The following is a 21333-nucleotide window of genomic DNA, read 5'->3' on the forward strand; positions in this document are numbered from 1 at the left end:
CGAAACCACGCAGACACAGGGAGAACATGCAAACTCCACAGTCACCCGAGGCCAGAATCGAACCATGGTCCCTGGCGCTGTGAGGCAGAAGTGCTAATCGCTGTGCCAAAATTAGAGATGCAAACAATAAAGGAACATCTGTATTTATGGGTGACTTTCATCTGTGTATAGATTCGGAGAATCAAATTGGTAAGAATCCTGTAGAGTATGAATTCGTGGAATCCATACAGGATGGTTTTCTGCACCAAGATGTCGAGGAACATAAGAGCAGAAGAACTAGAAGCAGGAATAGGCCATCTGGCCCCTCAAGCCTGCAATAAGATCATGGCTAATCTTTGATCAGCCAGAGAACAGGCCATTTTAGACTGGATATCATAAACAGAAATGAATAATTATTCATTTATTATTCTCTCCCATGCCCCCCCCCACCCCCCAACACCTCCATGTACAAAGAAAGCTGTGGTTCCTTTCAGCAGAAGACAAAAGATATGGAGGCCCATTTTACATCAGTGCCAGGGAATATGTTTTGAGGAGTTAAAACCTTCTCCATTGTTTCGGAGAGGCATCAACCATTGTCACTGCAGCGTGTCACAGTCATAAACAAAGTTGATACTGCTCATCAACTGGGACAGCTATATCGGGGGCTCACAAAATTAACAATCCTCAAAGAACACACATATAGAGACAGAGGGCTGAATCTTATAACTATCTGATTCACTATGTCCTTTAGGGGAGATAATCTGCCACCCTTATCTGGTTGGGCTAACAATAACTCCAGACCCACAGCAATGCGGCTAATAAATATCCTCCGAAATGGCTGAGCAAGTCAGTCAGTTGAATCATATCGTAGAAAGTCAAAAAGGAGTAAAACTGATCGGCGTCCCAGGATCAGACTTCCTATTGACACTGTAAAATTCTCCTTCCTAACATCTGGAGGCTTATGCCAAAATTGGGACAGCTATCTCACTGACTAGTTCAGCAATAATGTGACACGCTCATATACCTTACAAACAATGTCTGAGACAGCACCATCCCTGGGTATGTTCTGTCCCACCAGTAGGACATGAGTGCACCTCCAACATCACAAAACTTAGCAACAAACAGGACAAATCAGCCCACTTGACTGGCACCCCTTCCACAAACATTCACTCCCTCCACCACCGAGGCACAAAGGCAACGTGCATACTATTTACAAGACGCTTAGGCAACACTTTGCAAACACAAGACCACTAACATCTCGAAGGACAAGGGCAACAAATGGAAATACCACCACTAGCTGGAAGTTCCCCTCCAAGTCATTCACCATACTGATCTGAAAATATACCACTGTTCTTTCACTCTTGCTGGGTAAAATCCTGTAACTCTCTCCCTATCAGCATTGTGGACGTATCTACGCCACATGCACTGCAGCAGTTCAAAAAGGCAACTCACCATTACTTTTTCAAGGGCAACTAGCAATGGGCAATAAATGCTGGTCTAGCCAGAGATGCCCACATCCCATGAATGGTTTTTGTTTTACAAATGGAGCAGAGCTGTAAAAACTGACAAGTGAAAAAACTTGAATATATTGTTTGAAAACGCAGCATCAAAATTTTTTTAAAAGGGTCTTGTCAAATGTGAATTGGCAAACTTGATTCCATTTCAAATTCAAGACATGGTAGCACAAGTCTCCATTTAAAAATAATTACATTTGCAAATGATAAATAAAACTGATCAGGCACCAATTCTGTGCCTCTACATTTCAACATTACTGATAAGATGGCCTGGTTATCTGATAGTCCTGCCATGGTATCATTGAATGGGTGTTTCATACCCTCTAGTGGCAATGATTAAACACGATGTGGATGTGCCGTCCGCAGTTTGCGGTGTCGATAGTAGATAAACACTACATCAGCAAGGCAGAAGCATAGACACTGAGCAAAGCTCATCCACGACAAAAATACTCGCAACCTCAGTTTGTGCATCTGTTCTCCTTTGCAAAGTAAACCTCAAAAATATCTGAGCATTCCTATTAAACTTTTAAGATGTGGTTATCACTGACAAGGTCATTTACTGCCCATCTCATGGGGGAAATGGCGGCAAGCTTTCTTCTTGAATCGCTGCAGTCCCACCTCGCCACTCTCACCTCCTGTTGCTCTCACTCCACTCCTTCATATGCCTCTTCTCCTCTGCCACCTCACCAGCTCTCCCTAGTCACCCTCATGCCCCTTCCATTGACACCCCCATCCCCCTCGTCTCCCCCTTGACCGCCAGCAGCTCTCAACCACCACGTCCTCTCCTTCACTCCACTTTGTTCATCCTCCACCCCTCCCCCTCACATGCTTGTCCTTCCCCTGCCCACTCACCCTCAACCTGCCCACTCCACCTCATCCCCATCCCCTCCACCTTGCCCCTCCTCCTCCAGCCTCATCCTCATCCCCATCCCACCCCCTTGCCCTCTGCTGCTGTGACTCCACCCCATCCACCTTGCCCCCTCCTCCTCCAACCTTATTCCCTACCCCTCCCACTCCTTCTCACTTTCTCCCTTCTCATCCTCTCCCACACGCCCTTTCTCCACATCCCCTCACTCTCACGCCACCCTCCTCCTAACCCCCTTTCTCCCCCTTGCCCCTGGCTCTTGCCCCAATCCCCATTCTCCCTTTCGTCTCCATCCCCACTCTCCCCCTCACTCCTGCTCCCCATTCCCCCTCTCCCATCACTCCCGATGCTCCTCCGCCTGACTCCGCACTCCTGTTCCCCTTCACCCTCCACCATCACTCTTCTCCGCACCCTCACCCACCCTTCTCTCCAGTCCACCCCCTCATCCACCCCTCTCCCCATCACCTATCCTTCCCCTCCCCTCTTCCCCCATGCCCCCTCACCTCCCCTCTCCTCTCCCCCACGCCCCCCCACCTCCCCTCTCCACGACAGCCCCCTCACCTCCCCTCTCCCTCAACTCCCCTCTCCCCATTAACCCTTCCCCCTCCTCCCCTCTCCCCCATTAACCCTCCCTCCTCTCACCCCTCTCCCCTGCGCTCTCCCTATGCCTCCGTCACCTCCCCTCTCATCACACCCTCCCATCCCTTGCAACCCCCCTAGCCTGGGGTGAGGGTAGGAGAGAGGGGAAGGGGTAATGGAGGAGAGGGGAGAAGAGGCATGCCCCCTCACCACCTCTCCCCCTTGTCCCCCCTTGCCATCCTCACCTCCCCTCTCTCCCTTGGCCCCCCTCACCTCACTTCTTCCTCTTCCTCTGTCACTTCCCCTCTCTGCCTCACACACCACCCCCCCCCCCCCCCAAACTCCCTCTCCCCTTTGGTCCCTCCTCACTTCTCCTCTCCGCATTGCCCCCAACTTCATCTCCCGCTCCCTCTTGCAAACCCCATCACTTCGCCTCGCCCCAGGTCACACTCACCTTCCCTCTCCCCCCACTTCACCTCCCCTCCCCTCTCACCCTTGCTCCACATCCCCTCTGTTGAATTCTGAGGGACACTTCTGCCAGGCTGATGGGAGGGGGAGGGGGAGGGGGGCAGGGTTTGTTTGTGTGTGTGTGTGTGTGTGTGTGTGTGTGTATATGTATCTTGCTCTCACCAATGTACTTGTTATTGGCTGTTCACACTCCTTAAGAGTGTGAACAGTCCGTTACACTCCGTTAGAGTTTAGAAGAATGAGGGGAGATCTCATTGAGACGTATAAGATGATGAATGGGATGGATAGGATAGAGGTGGAGAGACTCTTCCCGCTCAGAAAGGATAGTAGGACTAGGGGGCACAGCCTCAAGATAAAGGGGGGGCGGTTTAGAACGGAGTTGAGGAGGAACTTCTTCACTCAAAGGGTGGTGAATCTCTGGAATTCTCTGCCCGTTGAAGTGGTGGAGGCTACCTCGCTAAATATTTTTAAGACGCGGGTTGATGGGTTTTTGATAAGAGAGGGGATTAAGGGTTATGGGGAGAGGGCGGGAATGTGGAACTGAGCCAAGACAGATCAGCCATGATCTTATTGAATGGCGGGGCAGGCTCGAAGGGCTAGTTGGCCTACTCCTGCTCCTATTTCTTATGTTCTTATGCATTCACTCCTCCATCAGTGAGCAGAATGGCAGCAATGTACACCATCTACAAAATGTTCTGCAGCAACTCACCAAGGCTCCTTGGACAGCACGTTCCAAACCTCACCTTGAAGAATAAAGGCAACAGACACCATCCCCTGCAAGTTACCCTTCAAGTCACACACCACCCTGATTCAAACATGTTGCTGTTCCTTCACTGACACAAAGTCAAAATCGTGGAGCTCCCTTCCCATCAACACTGCGGATCTATCTACGTCACGTGGACTGAAGGAGAATAAATACTGGCCTTCCCAGTGATGATAACATCCCATGAAAGATTAAACAAAATGCAGGTCTAGAACAGGTAGCCAGTTTTACAGCCACGCACATGTTAATTTGTCAGGTAAGAAACTCACCTTAAGGCTTTTAATGTGCGTTGCAGTCTCTATAACACATTTTTCAGGAGATGTGTCCAATAAATATTCAATGACAGCATCCTTGTTGTATAATCTAAAATCAAAACAATGATTTGTCAGAGAGAACATCAACATCAAATGCTAAACACCAAATAAAGAATTGCAGTAAAGAGAGGAAAAATAAGCTGAACTGAAAAAAAACCTATGCAGATTGATACAAGACCATGGAAACTGAAGAATTATAAAATAATGGAAGATATATATAACAGCGTTTTACTCATGCATTCGTTTTGAGTAGTATAACTGAATCTTGCAGTTCCAAAGAGCCATACCCCTCAAGGATTGTTTAACGGCTGCTGAATTTCAAGGGTGATCTGCCTACTGAGGTAATATGGGCAGAAGTTAGAAATAGGAAAGGATCGGTCACGTTGTTAGGAGTTTTCTACAGGCCCCCAAATAGTAATAGAGATGTGGACGCGGAAATGGCAAAACAGATTATGGATAGGTGTGGAGGTCATAGGGTAGTTATTATGGGTGACTTTAATTTTCCAAATATTGATTGGAACCTTTATAGGTCAAATAGTTTGGATGGGACACTTTTTGTACAGTGTGTGCAGGAGAGTTTCCTGACACAATATGTGGATAAGCCTACAAGAGGTGGGGCCACATTGGACTTGGCACTGGGTAATGAACCAGGCCAAGTGTTAGATTTGTTTGTGGGAGAGTACTTTGGAGATAGTGATCACAATTCAGTGTTCTTCATTATTGCAATGGAGAGGAATAGGGTCACATGACAGGGCAAGGTTTATAATTGGGGCAGAGGAAATTATGATGCGATTAGGCAAGACTTAGAGCATAAAATGTCAGGTATGGGCACAAATAAAAAGTGGAGCTTTTTCAAGGAACAAATACTGCGTGCCCTTGATAGGTATGTCCCTGGCAGGCAGGAAGGGAATGGCCAAGTGAGGGAACCATAGTACACAAAGGAGGTTGAATGTCTTGTTAAGAGGAAAAAGGAAGAGTGTGTAAGGATGAAAAAACAAGGTTCAGTTGGGTTGCTTGAGGGTTACAAGGTAGCTAGGAATAAGTTAAAGGGCTTAGGAGAGCGAGGAGGGGACATGAGAAGTCCTTGGCGGGTCAGATGAAAGAAAACCCCAAGGCTTTTTACTCTTACGTGAGAAATAAAAGAATGACCAGGGTGAGGTTAGGACCAGTCAAGTATAGTAGCGGGAACTTGTGCATGGAGTCAGATGAAAAAAGTGAGGCGTTGAATGAATACTTTTCTTCAGTGCTCACGAAGGAGAGGGGCCATGTTTTTTGAGGATGAGTGCTTGATAGGATGGAGGAGGCCTCTGATCTTCAGGTAAGCGTTCTCCAAGGCAGTCTTCACGACACACGACACCACAGAGTCGCTGAGCAGAGACTAACAGGCAAGTTCCACACACGAGGACAGCCTCAACCGGGATCTTGGGTTCATGTCACACGATCTATAACCCCCACGTCTTGCCTGGACTTGCAAAACCTCTAACTGCTCTGTCTGGAGCCAATACACATCTCTAACGTGTGCTTAACGCTCTGTCTGCTCACATTGTCTGTACCTTTAAGACTTGATTAGCTGTAAAGACTCGCATTCCAATCATTATTCTGAAAATTGAGTTTGTGTCTTTATATGTCCTGTTTGTGACTAGAATTCCCACTCACATGATGAAGGAGCAGCGCTCTGAAAGCTCATGGCATTTGCTACCAAATAAATCTGTTGGAATTTAACCTGGTATTGTGAGACTTCTTACTGTGTTTACCCCAGTCCAAAGCCAGCATCTCCAGATAATTACTGCCATATCAGTCTACTCTCAATCATCAGCGAAGTGATGGGAGGTGCTATGAAGTGGCACTTAATCAGTAGTAACTTGCTCGCCAATGCTCAGTTTGGGTTCAGTCAGGGCCACGCAGCACCAGACCTCATTAAAGCATTGATATACAGCTGACACTGTGGACACATGCATTGACTACCAGACCTGATATCTTTAGCATCAAGGCATCCTAGCAGATTTGAAGTCAATGGGGAGGGAAACTTCACCGACTGGAATCAATACCTAACAAAAACGAAGATGCTTGTGGTTGTTGAAGGCCAATTATCTGGCCAACACCCAGGCTTGGGCTGATAAACGACCTTAGTGTCAACGTCACACAAGTGCTAGGCAATGACTATACCAAACAAGTCAGAATCTAAGTATTGCCCCTTGACATTCAGTGGTATTACCATCACTGAATCCTCCTACAGCAATATCGGCTACTTAGCTGGACCAACCATATAAAAATTGCAGTTACAAACACAGGTCAGAATCTGAGAATTCTGCAAAGTAACTCATTCCTGACAAGGGATAAATCAGGAATGGGATAGAATTATCTCCAATTGACTATTTTCTACTGATTTAGATTCTACCTTCCAAGATCACAGGCGACGATGGGTTTCCTCAGTGGTCTCTGACTGATGGCACAGTAATTCCAACGGGCTGCCAATGTGGCATTTTTGTCAACCTGACAAAGAAACACAAATCTACATTAGGATTGGAACATTCCCTATTCCACTTCTAATCAATGTTCCCTCTAACCTGTGCAGCAAATTATAAATTCCCTATAAGCCGTGCATAAGACAACCCTTTAAGTTATCAAATGTTTGCATCCATGCAAATTTTATTGTAAGGGTTCATGCACTCAAGCTAATCACCCAAGCACTCGAAAGAAAAAATAGCCCAATTTTCTTCTGTATCTGCCTCTGGAATATCTCTCCCCCAGGTTACTTATGACAAGTCCCTGAGTTATATCAAACTACTACAGGAAAGTCAAACACAAACAGAACTGGACTGACCACCTGGCATCGACCTAGGAACAGCTAATGTATACTCAACCCAATAGATTTTATGGGTCTTTTTCACTAACATCTTGGAGAGCTATCACAGAATCCGTACAATGCAGAGAGAGGCTAATGAGCCCATCGAGTCTGCACCAATGCTGCAAAACAGCATCACACCCAAGTGCTCCCTTTCACCCTATCCCGTAACCCCGCACATTTATCATGGCTAATCCACCATTGTTGGACACTAAGAGGCAATTTAACATGGCCAATTCACTTAATCTACATATCTTTGGACTGTGGGAGGAAACTGAAGCACCCGGGGGAAACTCATGCAGACACAGGGAGAACATATCTGACTCCACATAGTCAGCCAAGGCCAGAAATGAACCTAGGTCCCTGGTGCTGTGAAGTAGCAATGCTTAATCACCGATTTGAATTGATTTATTATTGTCATGCGTATTAGCATACAGCGAAAAGACAAAGCATACCATTCATAGAGAAGGAAATGGGAGAGTGAACGAGAGTAAAAGATAGAATTAGAATGTGTGCTGGGCACAGCTTGCAAGAGGTCACCTCGCTCTTGCACCATCTTTAGCCACCTTGTTGCCCACAGATTAATCACGAAACAGCCTGACATAGTCATGCTCACTAAATTAAAACTTACAGCCAATGTGACAAAGATCACCACCATTCCTGGGCTGTCCTGAAGGTAGGATAGAACATACCTTTAGAGGTGGCATGGCACAATGGCATACTAAGGATTACTCAGCACAAGAACAGACTGATGAAATAAGGGGACAGATGGAAAGGAGACTAAGCTGGAGAGACGTATACAGAGTGTGCATTGGGAATTTGGTTCAGATGGGAAGTTGTGCCTCTTTTTCAGCTTTCTTTCAGTCCCCAGTGGTTAGAGTATTTTCTTCCTTGTCTCTAAGCTATGGGTGGATGCAATTTTTTATTATTTTCTCTGTGTAAAGTTATTAACTGATTGATTAATGAAATAAATGCAGTTGACATAAACGGCAGAGCTGGTTGTGTGCCATGACTGCAGCTTGTGGGAATCTGGAACTGCACTGTAATGACAGGCAACCATATCTGCACTAAGTATTTCCAGCTTAGCTAACTTCAGCTCAAAGTCACTGAGTTGGAGTTTGAGTTACGGACATTGTGGGGGCGGGGTTATCTGAACACATTATCCCAGAAAGCAGTCATAACCAGTTGGCCATAGAGTTTAACAGGGCAGGAGGCGGCCCTTTGGCCCATCATGTCTGTGCTGGCCATTAAGCACCTACCTATTCTAATCCCATTTTCAAGCACTTCATCTGTAGCTTGTACGCTATGGAATTTCAAGAGCTCATCTAAATCTGCTTAAATGTTGTGAGGGTTCATAAGAACATAAGAAATAGGAGTAAGAGTAGGCCATCTAGCTCTTCAAGCCTGCCCCGCAATTCAATAAGATCATGGCTGATCTGAAGTGGATCAGTTCAACTTTCCCGCTTTCTCCCCATAACCCTTAATTCCCTTGTCTATCAAAAACCTATCTACCCGTGACTTAAATATATATTTAGCGAGGTAGCCTCCACCACTTCAACGGGCAGAGAATTCCAGAGATTCACCACCCTTTGAGTGAAGAAGTTCCTCCTCAACTCCGATCTAAACTCCCCCGCCCCCCCACTATCTTGAGGCTGTGTCCTCTAGTCCTGCTATCCTTTCGAAGCGGGAAGAATCTCTCTACCTCTACCCTATCCATCCCCTTCATTATCTTATACGTCTCTATAAGATCCCCCCTCATCCTTCTAAACTCCAACGAGTACAGACCCAGTCTATTTAGTCTCTCTTCATAGTCCAAACCCCTCATCTCTGCTATCATCCTAGTGAACCTCCTCTGCACTCCCTCCAAGGCCAATATATCCTTGCGCAAGTGCGGCGACCAAAACTGCACACAGTACTCCAGCTGCGTCCTCACCAGTACCCTGTACAGTTGCAGCAAGACCTCCCTACTTTTACATTCTATCCCCCTCGCTATAAGGCCAACATTCCATTTGCCTTCTTGATCAACTGCTGCACCTGCAGACTGGGTTTTTGCGACTCGTGCACAAGGACCCCCAGGTCCCTCTGCACCATAGCATGCTGCAGATTTTCACCTTTTAAATAATAATCTCTCCTACTATTATTTCTGCCAAAGTGGATAACCTCACACTTGCTAAGATTATACTCCATCTGCCAGGTCATAAGAACAGCCCTTCGAGCCTGCCCCGCCATTCAATAAGATCATGGCTGATCTGTCGTGGCTCAGTTCCACTTTCCCGCCCTCTCCCCATAACCCTTAATCCCCTCTCTTATCAAGAACCCATCAACCCGCGTCTTAAAAATATTTAGCGAGGCAGCCTCCACCACTTCAACGGGCAGAGAATTCCAGAGATTCACCACCCTTTGAGTGAAGAAGTTCCTCCTCAACTCCATTCTAAACCGCCTCCCCTTTATCTTGAGGCTGTGCCCCCTAGTCCTACTGTCTTTTTTGAGCGGGAAGAGTCTCTCCACCTCTATCCTATCCATCCCATTCATCATCTTATACGTCTCTACGAGATCTCCCCTCATTCTTCTAAGCTCTAACGAGTACAAGCCTAGTTTATTCAGCCTCTCCTCATAGCTCAACCCCCTCAACTCCGGTGTCAGCCTAGTAAACCTCCTCTGCACTCCCTCCAAGGCCAAAATATCCTTGCGCAGGTGCGGCGCCCAAAACTGCACACAGTACTCCAGCTGCGGCCTCACCAATGCCCTATACAGCTGCAGCAAGACCTCCCTACTTTTATATTCAATCCCCCTCGCTATGAAGGCCAGCATCCCATTCGCCTTCCTGACCACCTGCTGCACCTGCAAGCTGGGTTTTTGCGACTCATGCACAAGGACCCCGAGGTCCCTCTGCACCGTCGCCTGCTGCAGTTTTTCGCCACATAAGTAATAGTCCTTCCTACCAAAGTGGACCACCTCACACTTGCCAACATTAAATTCCATTTGCCATTTCCTGGCCCATTCGCCCAGCCTATCTAGATCCTTCTGCAGACTCTCCACACCCTCCACACAATTTGCCTTTCCCCCAATCTTGGTGTCATCAGCAAATTTCGACACCCTACACTCGGTTCCCTCCTCCAGATCATCTATATAAATGGTAAATAGCTGAGGCCCCAGCACCGACCCCTGGGGCACCCCACTAGTCACCAACTGCCAATCCGAATAGCACCCATTGACCCCCACTCTCTGTCTCCTATTTGACAACCAATCCTCTATCCACGCTAACACCCTACCCCCAACTCCATGTCCCTCGACCTTCTGCAATAACCTCTTGTGAGGTACCTTGTCAAACGCCTTCTGAAAATCCAGAAAGACCACATCCACCGGCTCTCCTCTATCCACTGCCCTAGACACATCCTCATAGAACTCCAGTAAATTTGTCAGACACGACTTCCCTTTAATGAAACCGTGTTGCGTCTGCCCTATCAAGCAATTCCCTTCAAGATGCCTCGCAATTTCCTCCTAATGACGGATTCTAACATTTTACCTACCACAGGCGTTAAACTAACCGGCCTATAATTCCCCGCCTTTTGCCTGGCACCCTTCTTAAACGACGGCGTAACATTAGCCGTTTTCCAATCTTCCGGCACTTCCCCGGAATCCAGCGACGTCTGGAAAATAACCACCAAGGCATCCACTATAACCTCTGCCATTTCTTTCAGAAATGGTCCTCGCCCACTCGCTCAGCCTATCTAGATTTCTCTGCAGTCTTTCCACACCCTCCACGCAATTTGCTTTTCCACTCATCTTCGTGTCATCAGCAAATTTCGTCACCCTATACTCAGCCCTCTCTTCCAGATCATCTGTATAAATGGTAAATAGTTGAGGCCCCAGCACCGATCCCTGCGGCACTCCACTAGTCACCAACCACCAACCAGAATAGCACCCATTGATACCAACTCTCTGCTTCCTATTAGGCAGCCAATCCTCTATCCACGCTAACACCTTACCCCCAACTCCATGCACCCTAATCTTCTGTAGCAACCTTTTATGAGGCACCTTATCAAACGCCTTTTGGAAATCTAAAAACACCACATCCAACGGTTCCCCTCTGTCTACCCGTCTCTACTGCCCTTCAAGGCAGCAAGTTCCAGATGTCTACCTCCCTCTGTGTGGAACAGTTTTTCCTGAAATCTCCAATAAACCTCCTGCCCCTTACCTTAAATCTATGCGCTCTGCTTGTTGATCCCTCTATTAAGGGGAAAGGTTTCTTCTTATCTATCCTATGTCCCTCATAATTTTGTACAGAAGAACAGAAGAAATAGGAGCAGGAGTAAGCCATCTAGCCCTTTGCGCCTGCCCTGCCATTCAATGAGGTCATGGCTGATCTGAAGTGAATCAGTTCCACTTTCCCGCTTTCTCCCCATAAGCCTCAATTCCCTTGTCTATCAGAAATCTATCTACCCGTGACTTAAATATATTCAACGATGTAGCCTCCGCACTTCAATGGGCAGAAAATTTCAGAGATTCACCCCCCCTCCCCCATTTTGACGCTGTGCCCTCTAGTTCTGCTATCCTTTCTAAGTGGGAAGAATCTCTCTACCTCTACCCTATCCATCCCCTTCACTATCTTATACGTCTCTATAAAATCCCCCCTCAGCCTTCTAAACTGTATTGAGTACAGACCCAGTCTATTCAATCTCTCTTCATAAGCTAACCTCCCTCATCTCCAGTATCAGCCTGGTGAACCTTCTCTGTACTCCCTCCAAGGCCAATATATCCTTTCACAAATACAGGGACCAAAACGGCACACAGTAGTCTAGCTGCGGCCTCACCAGTGCCCTGTACAGTTGCAGCAAGACCTCCCTGCTTTTATATTCCATCCCCCTCGCGATAAAGGCCAACATTCCATTCGCCTTGTTGATCACCTGCTCACCTGCAGACTGGGTTTTTGCGTCTCGTGCACAAGGACCCCCAGGTCCCTCTGCACTGTAGCATGCTGCAGCTTTTCACCCTTTAAATAATAATCCCTCCTACTATTATTTCTACCAATGTGGATAACCTCACATTTGCTAACGTTATACTCCATCTGCCAGGTCCTCGCCCACTCACTCAGCCTATCCAGATCTCTCTGCAGACTTTCCGCGCCTTCCACGCAATTCGCTTTTCCACTCATCTTTGTGTCATCAGAAATTTTGTTACCCTACACTCAGCCCCCTCCTCCAGACCGTCTATGTAAATGATAAACAGTTGAGGCCCCAGCACCGATCCCTGCAGCACTCCACTAGTCACCAACTGCCAACCAGAAAAGCACCCATTGATTCCAACTCTCTGCTTCCTGTTAGATAACCAATCCTCAATCCACGCTAACACCTTACCCCCAACTCCGTGCACCCTAACCTTCTGCAGCAACCTTTTGTGAGGCACCTTATCGAACGGCTTCTGGAAATCTAAAAACACCACATCCACCGGTTCCCCTCTGTCTACCGCACTAGTCACATCCTCATAGAAATCCAATAAATTTGTTAAACACGACATCCCCTTCACGAATCCGTGCTGCGTCTGCACCGTTCTTTTCTAGGTGTCTTGCTATTTCTTCTTTGATGATGGCTTCTAGCATTTTTCAACTACAGGCATTAAACTAACCAGCCTATAATTCCCCGCCTTTTGTCTGCTACCTTTTTTAAACAGCAGCGTAACATTAGCCGTTTTCCAATCTTCCAGCACTTCCCCAGAGTCCAGCGAATTTTGATAAATCATTACTAAGGCATCTACTATCACCTCTGCCATTTCTTTCAGAACGCTGGGATGTATTCCATCCAGTCCTGGGGACCTGTCTACCTTCGTTTCCATTAGTCTATCAAGCACCACCTCTCTAATGGCAGTAATTGCATTAAGGACCTCATCTCCTACCATCCTTCTATCTTTAATATTCGGCAAGCTATTTGTGTCATCCTCCGTGAAGGCCGACACAAAAAACTTATTTAAAGCCTCAGCCATTTCCTCGTTACCCACCGCTAAATCCCCCCTCTCGTCCTCCAAGGGTCCAACATTCACTCTAGCCAGTCTCCTCTTCTTTATATATTTGTAAAAAGTTTTACTATCATTTTTTATATTTAGAACTAGTTTAGTTTGATACTCTATCTTTCCTTTCTTGGTCATTCTTTGTTGTTTTTTAAATCTTTCCCAATCTTCTACTTGCCAACTATTTTTAGCCGCTCTGAACGCATCCGCTTTTAATTTAATAGTCTCCTTTATTTCCTTCGATAACCATGGCTGGTTATCCCTTTTCTTACAGTCTTTCTTTACCATCGGAATATATTGCTGCTGAGTACCGAGAAAGATCTCCTTAAAAATCCTCCACTGTTCCTCAGCCATCCTACCAACCAATCTGCGCCCCCAATCTACATTAGCCAATTCCGCCCTCATCTTATCATACTCCCCTCCATTCGAACAGAGGACCCAGGTTTGGGGCCCTACTTTCTCATCCTCCATCTGCATCAGAAATTCAACCATACACCTCGATCAGATCCCCCTTCAACCTTCTCTGCTCCAAGGTAAACAACGTCTGCTTATCCAGCCTCTCTTCATAGTTGAAATACTCCAGCCCAGGCAATATCTTGTGAATCTCTCTACAGCTTTTCTAGTGCAATCACTTCCTCCCTATCATGTAGGGACCAGAACAGTACACAGTATTCCAGCTGTGGCCTAACCAGTGTTTTATATGGATCAATTTTACATTCAATGTCTCAGTTAATAAAGGCAAGTATCCCGTATGCCTTCTTAACCACATTATCCACCTATCCTGCTGTCGTTATGACATGCACCCCAAGGTCCCTTTGATCCTCTATACTTCCTAGGGTCTGACTTTTGATTTTATATTCTCTCCCTTTTTTAGTCTTCCCAAAATGCACTTCCCAGGGATAAGCTCCATTTACCACTTTCCAGGGATAAGCTCCATTTACCACTTTCCAGGGATAAGCTCCATTTACCACTTTTCTGCCCATAAAAACAATCTTCGACCATCACCCTCTGCTTCCTGCCACTAAGCCAATTTTGAATTCAGTTCACCTGATGAAGGGGCTAACCCGAAAGCTAGTGAGTTTACTGTCAAATAAATCGGTTGGACTGAAACCTGGTGTTGTCAGACTTTTTACTGTGTTTACCCCAGTCCAACGCCGGCATATCCACATCATGACCAGAGAAAATCTGAAAATTATTTTCAGAGCCGTCAGGGATACAGCTCATCTGGGCCTGAGGATTTATCCACCTGTAGACCGGTAATACCTCCTCCCTCTCAATATTACAGTCGCACCATCTGTAACCCCCGTGACTTGCCTAGGTTTGCAAAACCTCACTTACTGTACTGTCTGGAGACAATACACATCTCTTTAACTTGTGATCAGTGCTCCTTCCACTCGCATTGTTAGCCACTTTAGGACTTGAACAGCAGGTTAGGTGTAAAGATTCGCATTCTAATCAGTAATCTGTAAACTGTCTGTGCTTTATATGCTCTGTCTGAGGCCAGAACACTCCATTCACCTGACGAAGGGACTAACCCGAAAGCTAGTGAGTTTACTGTCAAATAAATCGGTTGGACTGAAGCCTGGTGTTGTCAGAATTTTTATTGATGGCAGATGCCTAGACCTACATAATCCTTCTCCATAATGATCATAATGCAAAGTACTCATTTAAAGCCTTACCTATGTCTCCCTGCTCCACATATAAATTACAATGTTGGTCCCTAATGAGTCCTGCTCTTTTCCTGGTCATCCTCCTGCCCTTAATATACTTATAAAACACCTTTGGATTTTCCTTTATTTTACCCAGTAGTGTTTTCTCATGCTCTCTCTTCACTTTCCTAATTTTTTTTGCATAATGTCCTGCACTTTCTATACTCTTCTAGGGCTTCTGCTGCTTTGAGCCCTCAGTATCTGCCATAAGCCTCACTTTTTTTCCTTATCCAACCCTGGACATCCATTGACAGCCAGGGTTCTCTGAATGTATTGCTCCCACCTTTCACTTTCATGGGAATAGGTTGGCCCAGTACGCTTTCTATTTCCTTTTTAGATGAATCCTACTGCTCTGGTGTAAATTTTCCTAACTGCTACCAGTTAACTCTGGCCAGATCCTATCTTATCCTAATAAAATTGGCCCTCCCCCTATTCAGAACCTTTATTTCTGGTCCACCTTTGTCCCTTTCCATATCTTCAAAAGGCTCCCCCACTGTAACTTCTACACTTAGCAGGCTTCATTCCCTAAAACTAGGTCCAATGCTGCCCCCTCTCTTGTTGGATTTTATATGTACTGGCAACTAAGCTATTTACTATCTATATTAATGACTTAGATGAAGAGAGAGGCTGTGATTTTACTGTCTCACCCGCCATGGGAATCGGAGCAGGCGAGGGGCAGACCATGGAAATGTCCGTTGACCTTGGGTGGGATTTTACGATTTTGGGATGAGTGTGGCCATAAAATCTCAACCAGAGAATAACATATTCCAGTTTGCTGATGATACCAAGCAAGGTGGCAAGCAGTGAGCAGGACACAGAGACGCTTCAAACAGATGTAGACAGGTTAGGTGGGTGTTTGATAAGATGCCAGATGAGAGATATAGGGCAATGTGAAGTTATTCACTTTGGTTGTAAAAATAGAAGAGCAGAACATTATTTGAAAGGTGTGAAACTTGTAAATGTCACTGTTCAGAGACTTAGATGTGTTTGTTCAAAGAACACTGAAAGTTAGCTTGAAAGTGCAGCAATTAGGAAGCCAAATAGCATGTTAGTACTTAGCAAGGAGATTGAAGTACAAGAATAAAGAAATCTTGCTGCAAACGTACAGGGTTTTAGTGAGGCCATATTTGGAATACCATGTGGTTTTAATTTCCTCACTGAAGAAAGGATATATTTACATTGGAGGCAGTACAGCAAAGCTGTTCTCCATTGCTCCCTGGGATGAGAGGGCTATCCTATGATGAGAGGCTATGTAAATTGGTCTTTTATTGTCAGGAGTTTAGAAGCGTAAGGGGCAATTTCATTGAAACCTATAATTTTTTTAATGAATTATTTTATTGAAGGTTTTCATTTGAAACCTATAATATTTTGAAAGAGCTTAAGATAGACGCTGAGAGATTATTCCGTTGGTTGGGGAATCTCGAACAGAGGGGGCATAGCCTCAGGATAATGGGCTGATCATTTAGGACTGAGATAAGGAGAAATTTCTTTCCTCAAAGGATTTTGAACCTTTGGGATTCTCTACCTCAGAGGATCAGGAATACCCCATCATTGAGTACATTTAAGACTGGGATAGACAGCTTTTTGGTCTCTCAGGGAATCATAGGATACGGGGAGATGCCTTAATGTTCAAAAGCATTACAATCACACTATCTCCCAACAATAACATCCAGCTAGTTATCTTTGAACAGAACTCGATTGAACCAGTAACTCACCTCCTGATGCCCCAAAGCCTGTCCACCATCGACAAGACACAACTCAGGATTGTAATGGAATACTCTCCACTTCCCTAGATGCGAGCAGCTCCAACAATATTCGAGAAGCCCAATGCCATCCAGGATAATGCCGCCCACTTGATTTGTACCCCATCCACCACTTTAAACATCCATTCCTTCTACAACCACTGCACCACGGTAGCATTGTGTCTTATCTATAAGATGCACTGCAGGAACTCACCAAGCCTTCTAGCACCTTCCAAACCTGCAGACTCTACCATCTGGAATGACAAGGGCAGCAGAAGCTTGAAACACCATTACCTGCAAGTTCCCCTCCAAGTTACACACCGTCTTGACTTGGAACTATGGGACTGTTCCTTCGTTCTCATTGGACAGAATTCTGGAAGACCCTCCCTAACAGCACTGTGGATGTACCTACACCACATGGACTTTGACAGCTCAAGTAAGCAGCTCACCACCACCTTCTCAAGAGCAATTACAGATAGGCAACAATTTGGATCTTGACACCGATGCTCCCACTCTTGAAGGAATTTAAAAATAAAGGGAGTGTACCATTCATAACATCTTACAATCTAAACTGGATACTTGCATCTTGACCTGAAAGCAGCTTGACTAATTTGGAAAGATGACACTTGTTATAATCCACACACTGATTTATTTCAGAGCAGTTGGATATACAGTTCTGCAATAGTTTGCACTGTGACTGCTGCCTGGCTACGTGAGTGTGCTTTTGGAATTAGGTGAAATAGGCAGCAGAGACTACAAGGGAGGGTGCTAATTGGCAAGTAGGAGGTCAGGTCGGTAAGTCTTTTGAACTTCTATCACTTTTTGTAGTTTGAAACTATATATTGTGATTTTAAATCAGTAAGGGCTAGAATTGATTGGACTAGGACAAGGAAAGAAGGGCTTAATTACTACTAAATTTAGTGACTATTTATTTTAAAGTGATTGATTAATTAACATTAGAAATGTCAGTCAAAGGGGTGCAGTGTGAGATGTGGGAGGTCCATGACACTTTCAGCTTTCCAGATGACTACGCATCTGTAGGAAGTGCATCCAATGGCAACTCTCACAGACCATGTGGTTCGATTGGAGCAACTAGGTGGCAGAAAGCATCAAGAGTTTCAGAAACGTGATCACACCCAAGATTAGGCAGATAGATGGGTGTCTGCCAAAAAGGGCAGACAGCCAGTGCAGAAATTCCCGATGGCAGTCCCCCTCTCTAACAGGTATACCGTTTTGGGTGCAGTGGGGAGGATGGCCATCAGGGGAAAACAGCAGCAGCAGCCAGTGCAGTGGTGCCACGGCTGGCATTTTTGTTCAGCACGGAGGATCAAAGTGCAGAAGAGCAATAGTCATAGGGGACTTCATAGTCAGGGAGGTTACTGAACGGCTGCAGAGCATCCTGAAGAGGAGGGTGATAGGCAGAGGTCATGGTACATGTTGTTTTAAATGACAACGGTAGAAAGACGAACGAAGTCTTGCATCAAGAATATAGGGAGTTAGGCAATAGACTAAGGAGCAAGACCTCTTGGGTTGTAATCTCAGGATTACTCCCAGTGCTATGAGCTGGTGAGTACAGATATAGGAGAATACAACAGATGAATGGGTGGCTTAAGAGTTGGTGCAGGGTTTTAGATTCCTGGACCACTGGTACCATTTTTTGGGACAGTCTACATCTGAACTAGAGCAGGACTAACATTCTTGCTGGTGGATTTGCTATTGCTGTTGGGAAGAATTTAAATTAGTTTGGCAGGGGGAGGGGACCCAGACCGTTAGCAGAATAGGGACACAGTATAAAATAGAAAAGCAATCAGGTCAGAAGGACCGACAGTGGCAGTAAGTTTCAAGGGAGTAAGACAAGGCTGGAGGGCCTCTACGTCAATGCCAGGAGTACTGAAGGTAAAACAGATGAGGAGGGGGCTAACTGGGGGAGAATAGATTTTAATAAAATTAGACAGGATCTGGCCAAGGTAGACTGGAACGAGTTACTTGTGGGGAAGTCTACAGAAGAGCACTGAGGGGTGTTCAAAGATGAAATGGGGAGGCTACAGGCCCAACATGTTCCCTCTTGTGTAATAGGAAGATGTAACAAACCCAGAGAAACATGGATGACTAGAGACATTCAGGATAAATGAGAAAGTAAAGAGGCTTTTAACAAGTATAAAGGGAGTAAGTCTGCAGAGGCATTAATGGAGAACAGAAAGTGCACAATGGAGTTTAAGAAATCAATTAGGAAGCAAAGAGGAGATAAGAGAAAGCTCTGGCTAGTAAAAGTAGGGAAAATCCTAAGATAGTCTGTAAGTATATCAAGGGAAGAGGATAACCAGGGAAAGTGTAGGGCCCATTAGGGATCAAGGGGGAAATCTGTGGGTGGAGGCAGAGGACATTGGCAGAGTGTTAAATGAATACTTCACATCTGTCTTCACCCATGAGAATGGAACTCGGGAAGAGAGGCTGTGAGGCTCTAGAGAAAATTATTATAGGAAGTGACAAGCTATTGGAGGTATTGACCAGCTTAAAAGTGGACAAATCTCCAGGTGCAGCTGAATTGTGCCCCAAGCTGGAAGGTGCATCAAGGGAGGAAATTGCAGGGGCTCTGACCCAAATTTTTAATTCCTCCCTGACCATCGCGGAAGTGCCAGAGCACTGGAGAACAGCAAAAGTGATCTATTTAAGAAAGGTTGTAGAGAAACCATGGAACTACAGACCACTGAGTCTCATGTCTGTGGCTGGAAAACTACTGCAGAAGATTCTGAAGAAGAGAAACTACCTCCATTTGAGAGAATGTTTGATCAGGGATAGTCAGGTTTTGTCAGAGGGAGGTCATGCCTAACAAATTTGATATTTACATGCTCAAAAAATTCTAAGTGTGTGGATGAGGGTACTCCAATTGATGAATAATCATGGAATCCTATAGTGCTGAGGAAGTCATTCAGCCCATTGAGTCTGCATCGACCACAACCCCACCCAGGCCCTATTACCCATTTACCCAAGCTAGTTCCCAACACTAAGGGGCAATTTGGCATGGCCAATCCACTTAACCCGTGCATCTTTGGACCATGGGAGGAAACCCATGCAGACACGGGGAGAATGTGCAAACTCCACACAGACAGTGACCCATGCTGAGAATTGAACTCTGGTCCCTGGCGCTATAAGGCAGCAGTACTAACCACTGTGTCACCCTGTGTCACTATGCCACTGTGCTGCACATCCTGCCATGTAGTTTACATGGATTTCAGCAAAGGCTTTGACAAAGTCCCACATGGGAGACTTATTAATAAGGCTAATGCACATGGGGTAAGGGGGATCTGACAAGGTGGATTCATAATCGGCTTAGTGGTAGGAGACAGAGGGTGGTGACAGATGGTTGCTTCAGTGACTGGAGACCAGTGTCCAGTGGCATTCCACAGGGATCCGTGCTGGTCCTCCTATTGTTTGCCATTTGTACAAATTACATAGGTGACTACGTGGAAGGGTAGGATCAGTAAGTTTGCTGATGACACAAAGATTGTCCGGGTGAGGTTAAATGTTCTGGGTCCAGGAAGATATAGATGAGATGGTCAAATAGGCAGATGGAATTTAGTGCAGAAAAGTGTAAGGTGATGCATTTTGGAAGAAGTCTTTTGACAAGAAAGTATACTATGAAAGATCTGACACTGGGAAGTTCTGAAGCACAAAGGGACATTGGCATGTTTGTCCATAGATCTCTGAATGCAGAAAGGCAGATTAATAGGGTGGTGAAAAAGGCATATGGCACACTCGTCTTTATCAATAAGGATATAGATTACAAAAGCGGAGAGGCCATGATGGAGTTGCATCAAACACAGCTGGAGTTGTGTGTGCAGTTCTGGTCGCTGCATTACAGGAAGGACGTGAACACACTGGAGGGAAGTCAGAGGAGATTTACCAGGAAGCTGCCTGGAGTGGAACATGAAGAGGTTAGATAGGCTTGGGTTGTTTTCATTGGAGCAAAGACTGAGGGGTGACCTGATTGAGGTGTACAAGATTACGAGGGGCATGGGCAGGGTAGTTAGAGAGCAGCTGTTCCCTTTAGTTGAAGGGTTAGTTACAAGGGGACACAAGTTAAAAGTGAGGGGTAGGAGGTTTAGTGGAGATTCAAGTAAAAACATTTTTACTCAGAGGGTGGTAACGGTCTGGAATGCATTGCCTGGAGGGTGGTGGAGGCAGGATGCCTCACATTCTTTAAAAAGTGCCTAGATGAGTACTTGGCATGCCATAACATTCAAGGCTGGCAAGTGGGATTAAGTGGGCTGGTCGGGGCATTTCATGAGTTGGTGCAGCCTCAGTGGGCCGAAGGGCCTCTTTTGCACTGTAGTATGTTGTGAATTCACGACTTATGATAGAACTTAATTATTTCAAAATTAATAAAACTTGCCTTTGTAACTATAGAAAACATTCACCATGCCATGCTTCTCCAGATTTGGGTCATACTACTGAAATATTGCGGCTTTCAAAATCCAAAATTCTCAGTCTTTGCTAGGCCTCATTCTTCCAATAGTTTTTTTTTGCTGCAGCTTATTGGCTGCCTATCTCT

The 21333-nt window shown here is 45.7% G+C and overlaps 1 protein-coding gene across 1 annotated transcript in view; it reads right to left on the minus strand.

Annotated features, from left to right (window-relative positions):
• rtf2 (replication termination factor 2) overlaps positions 1 to 21333 on the minus strand; it is a 187693-nt gene that overhangs the window by 159748 nt on the left and 6612 nt on the right. Inside the window, exons 2-3 of the mRNA XM_080205137.1 lie at positions 6881 to 6975; positions 4438 to 4531 (exon numbers count right to left, since the gene is read on the minus strand). Of these exons, the coding sequence (XP_080061263.1) occupies positions 4438 to 4531; positions 6881 to 6975 (189 nt within the window). The remainder of the gene's footprint in view (positions 1 to 4437; positions 4532 to 6880; positions 6976 to 21333) is intronic.

This window comes from Carcharhinus amblyrhynchos, chromosome 16, assembly GCF_965287045.1.
Source record: "Carcharhinus amblyrhynchos chromosome 16, sCarAmb.v2.hapA, whole genome shotgun sequence".
NCBI lineage: Eukaryota > Metazoa > Chordata > Chondrichthyes > Carcharhiniformes > Carcharhinidae > Carcharhinus > Carcharhinus amblyrhynchos.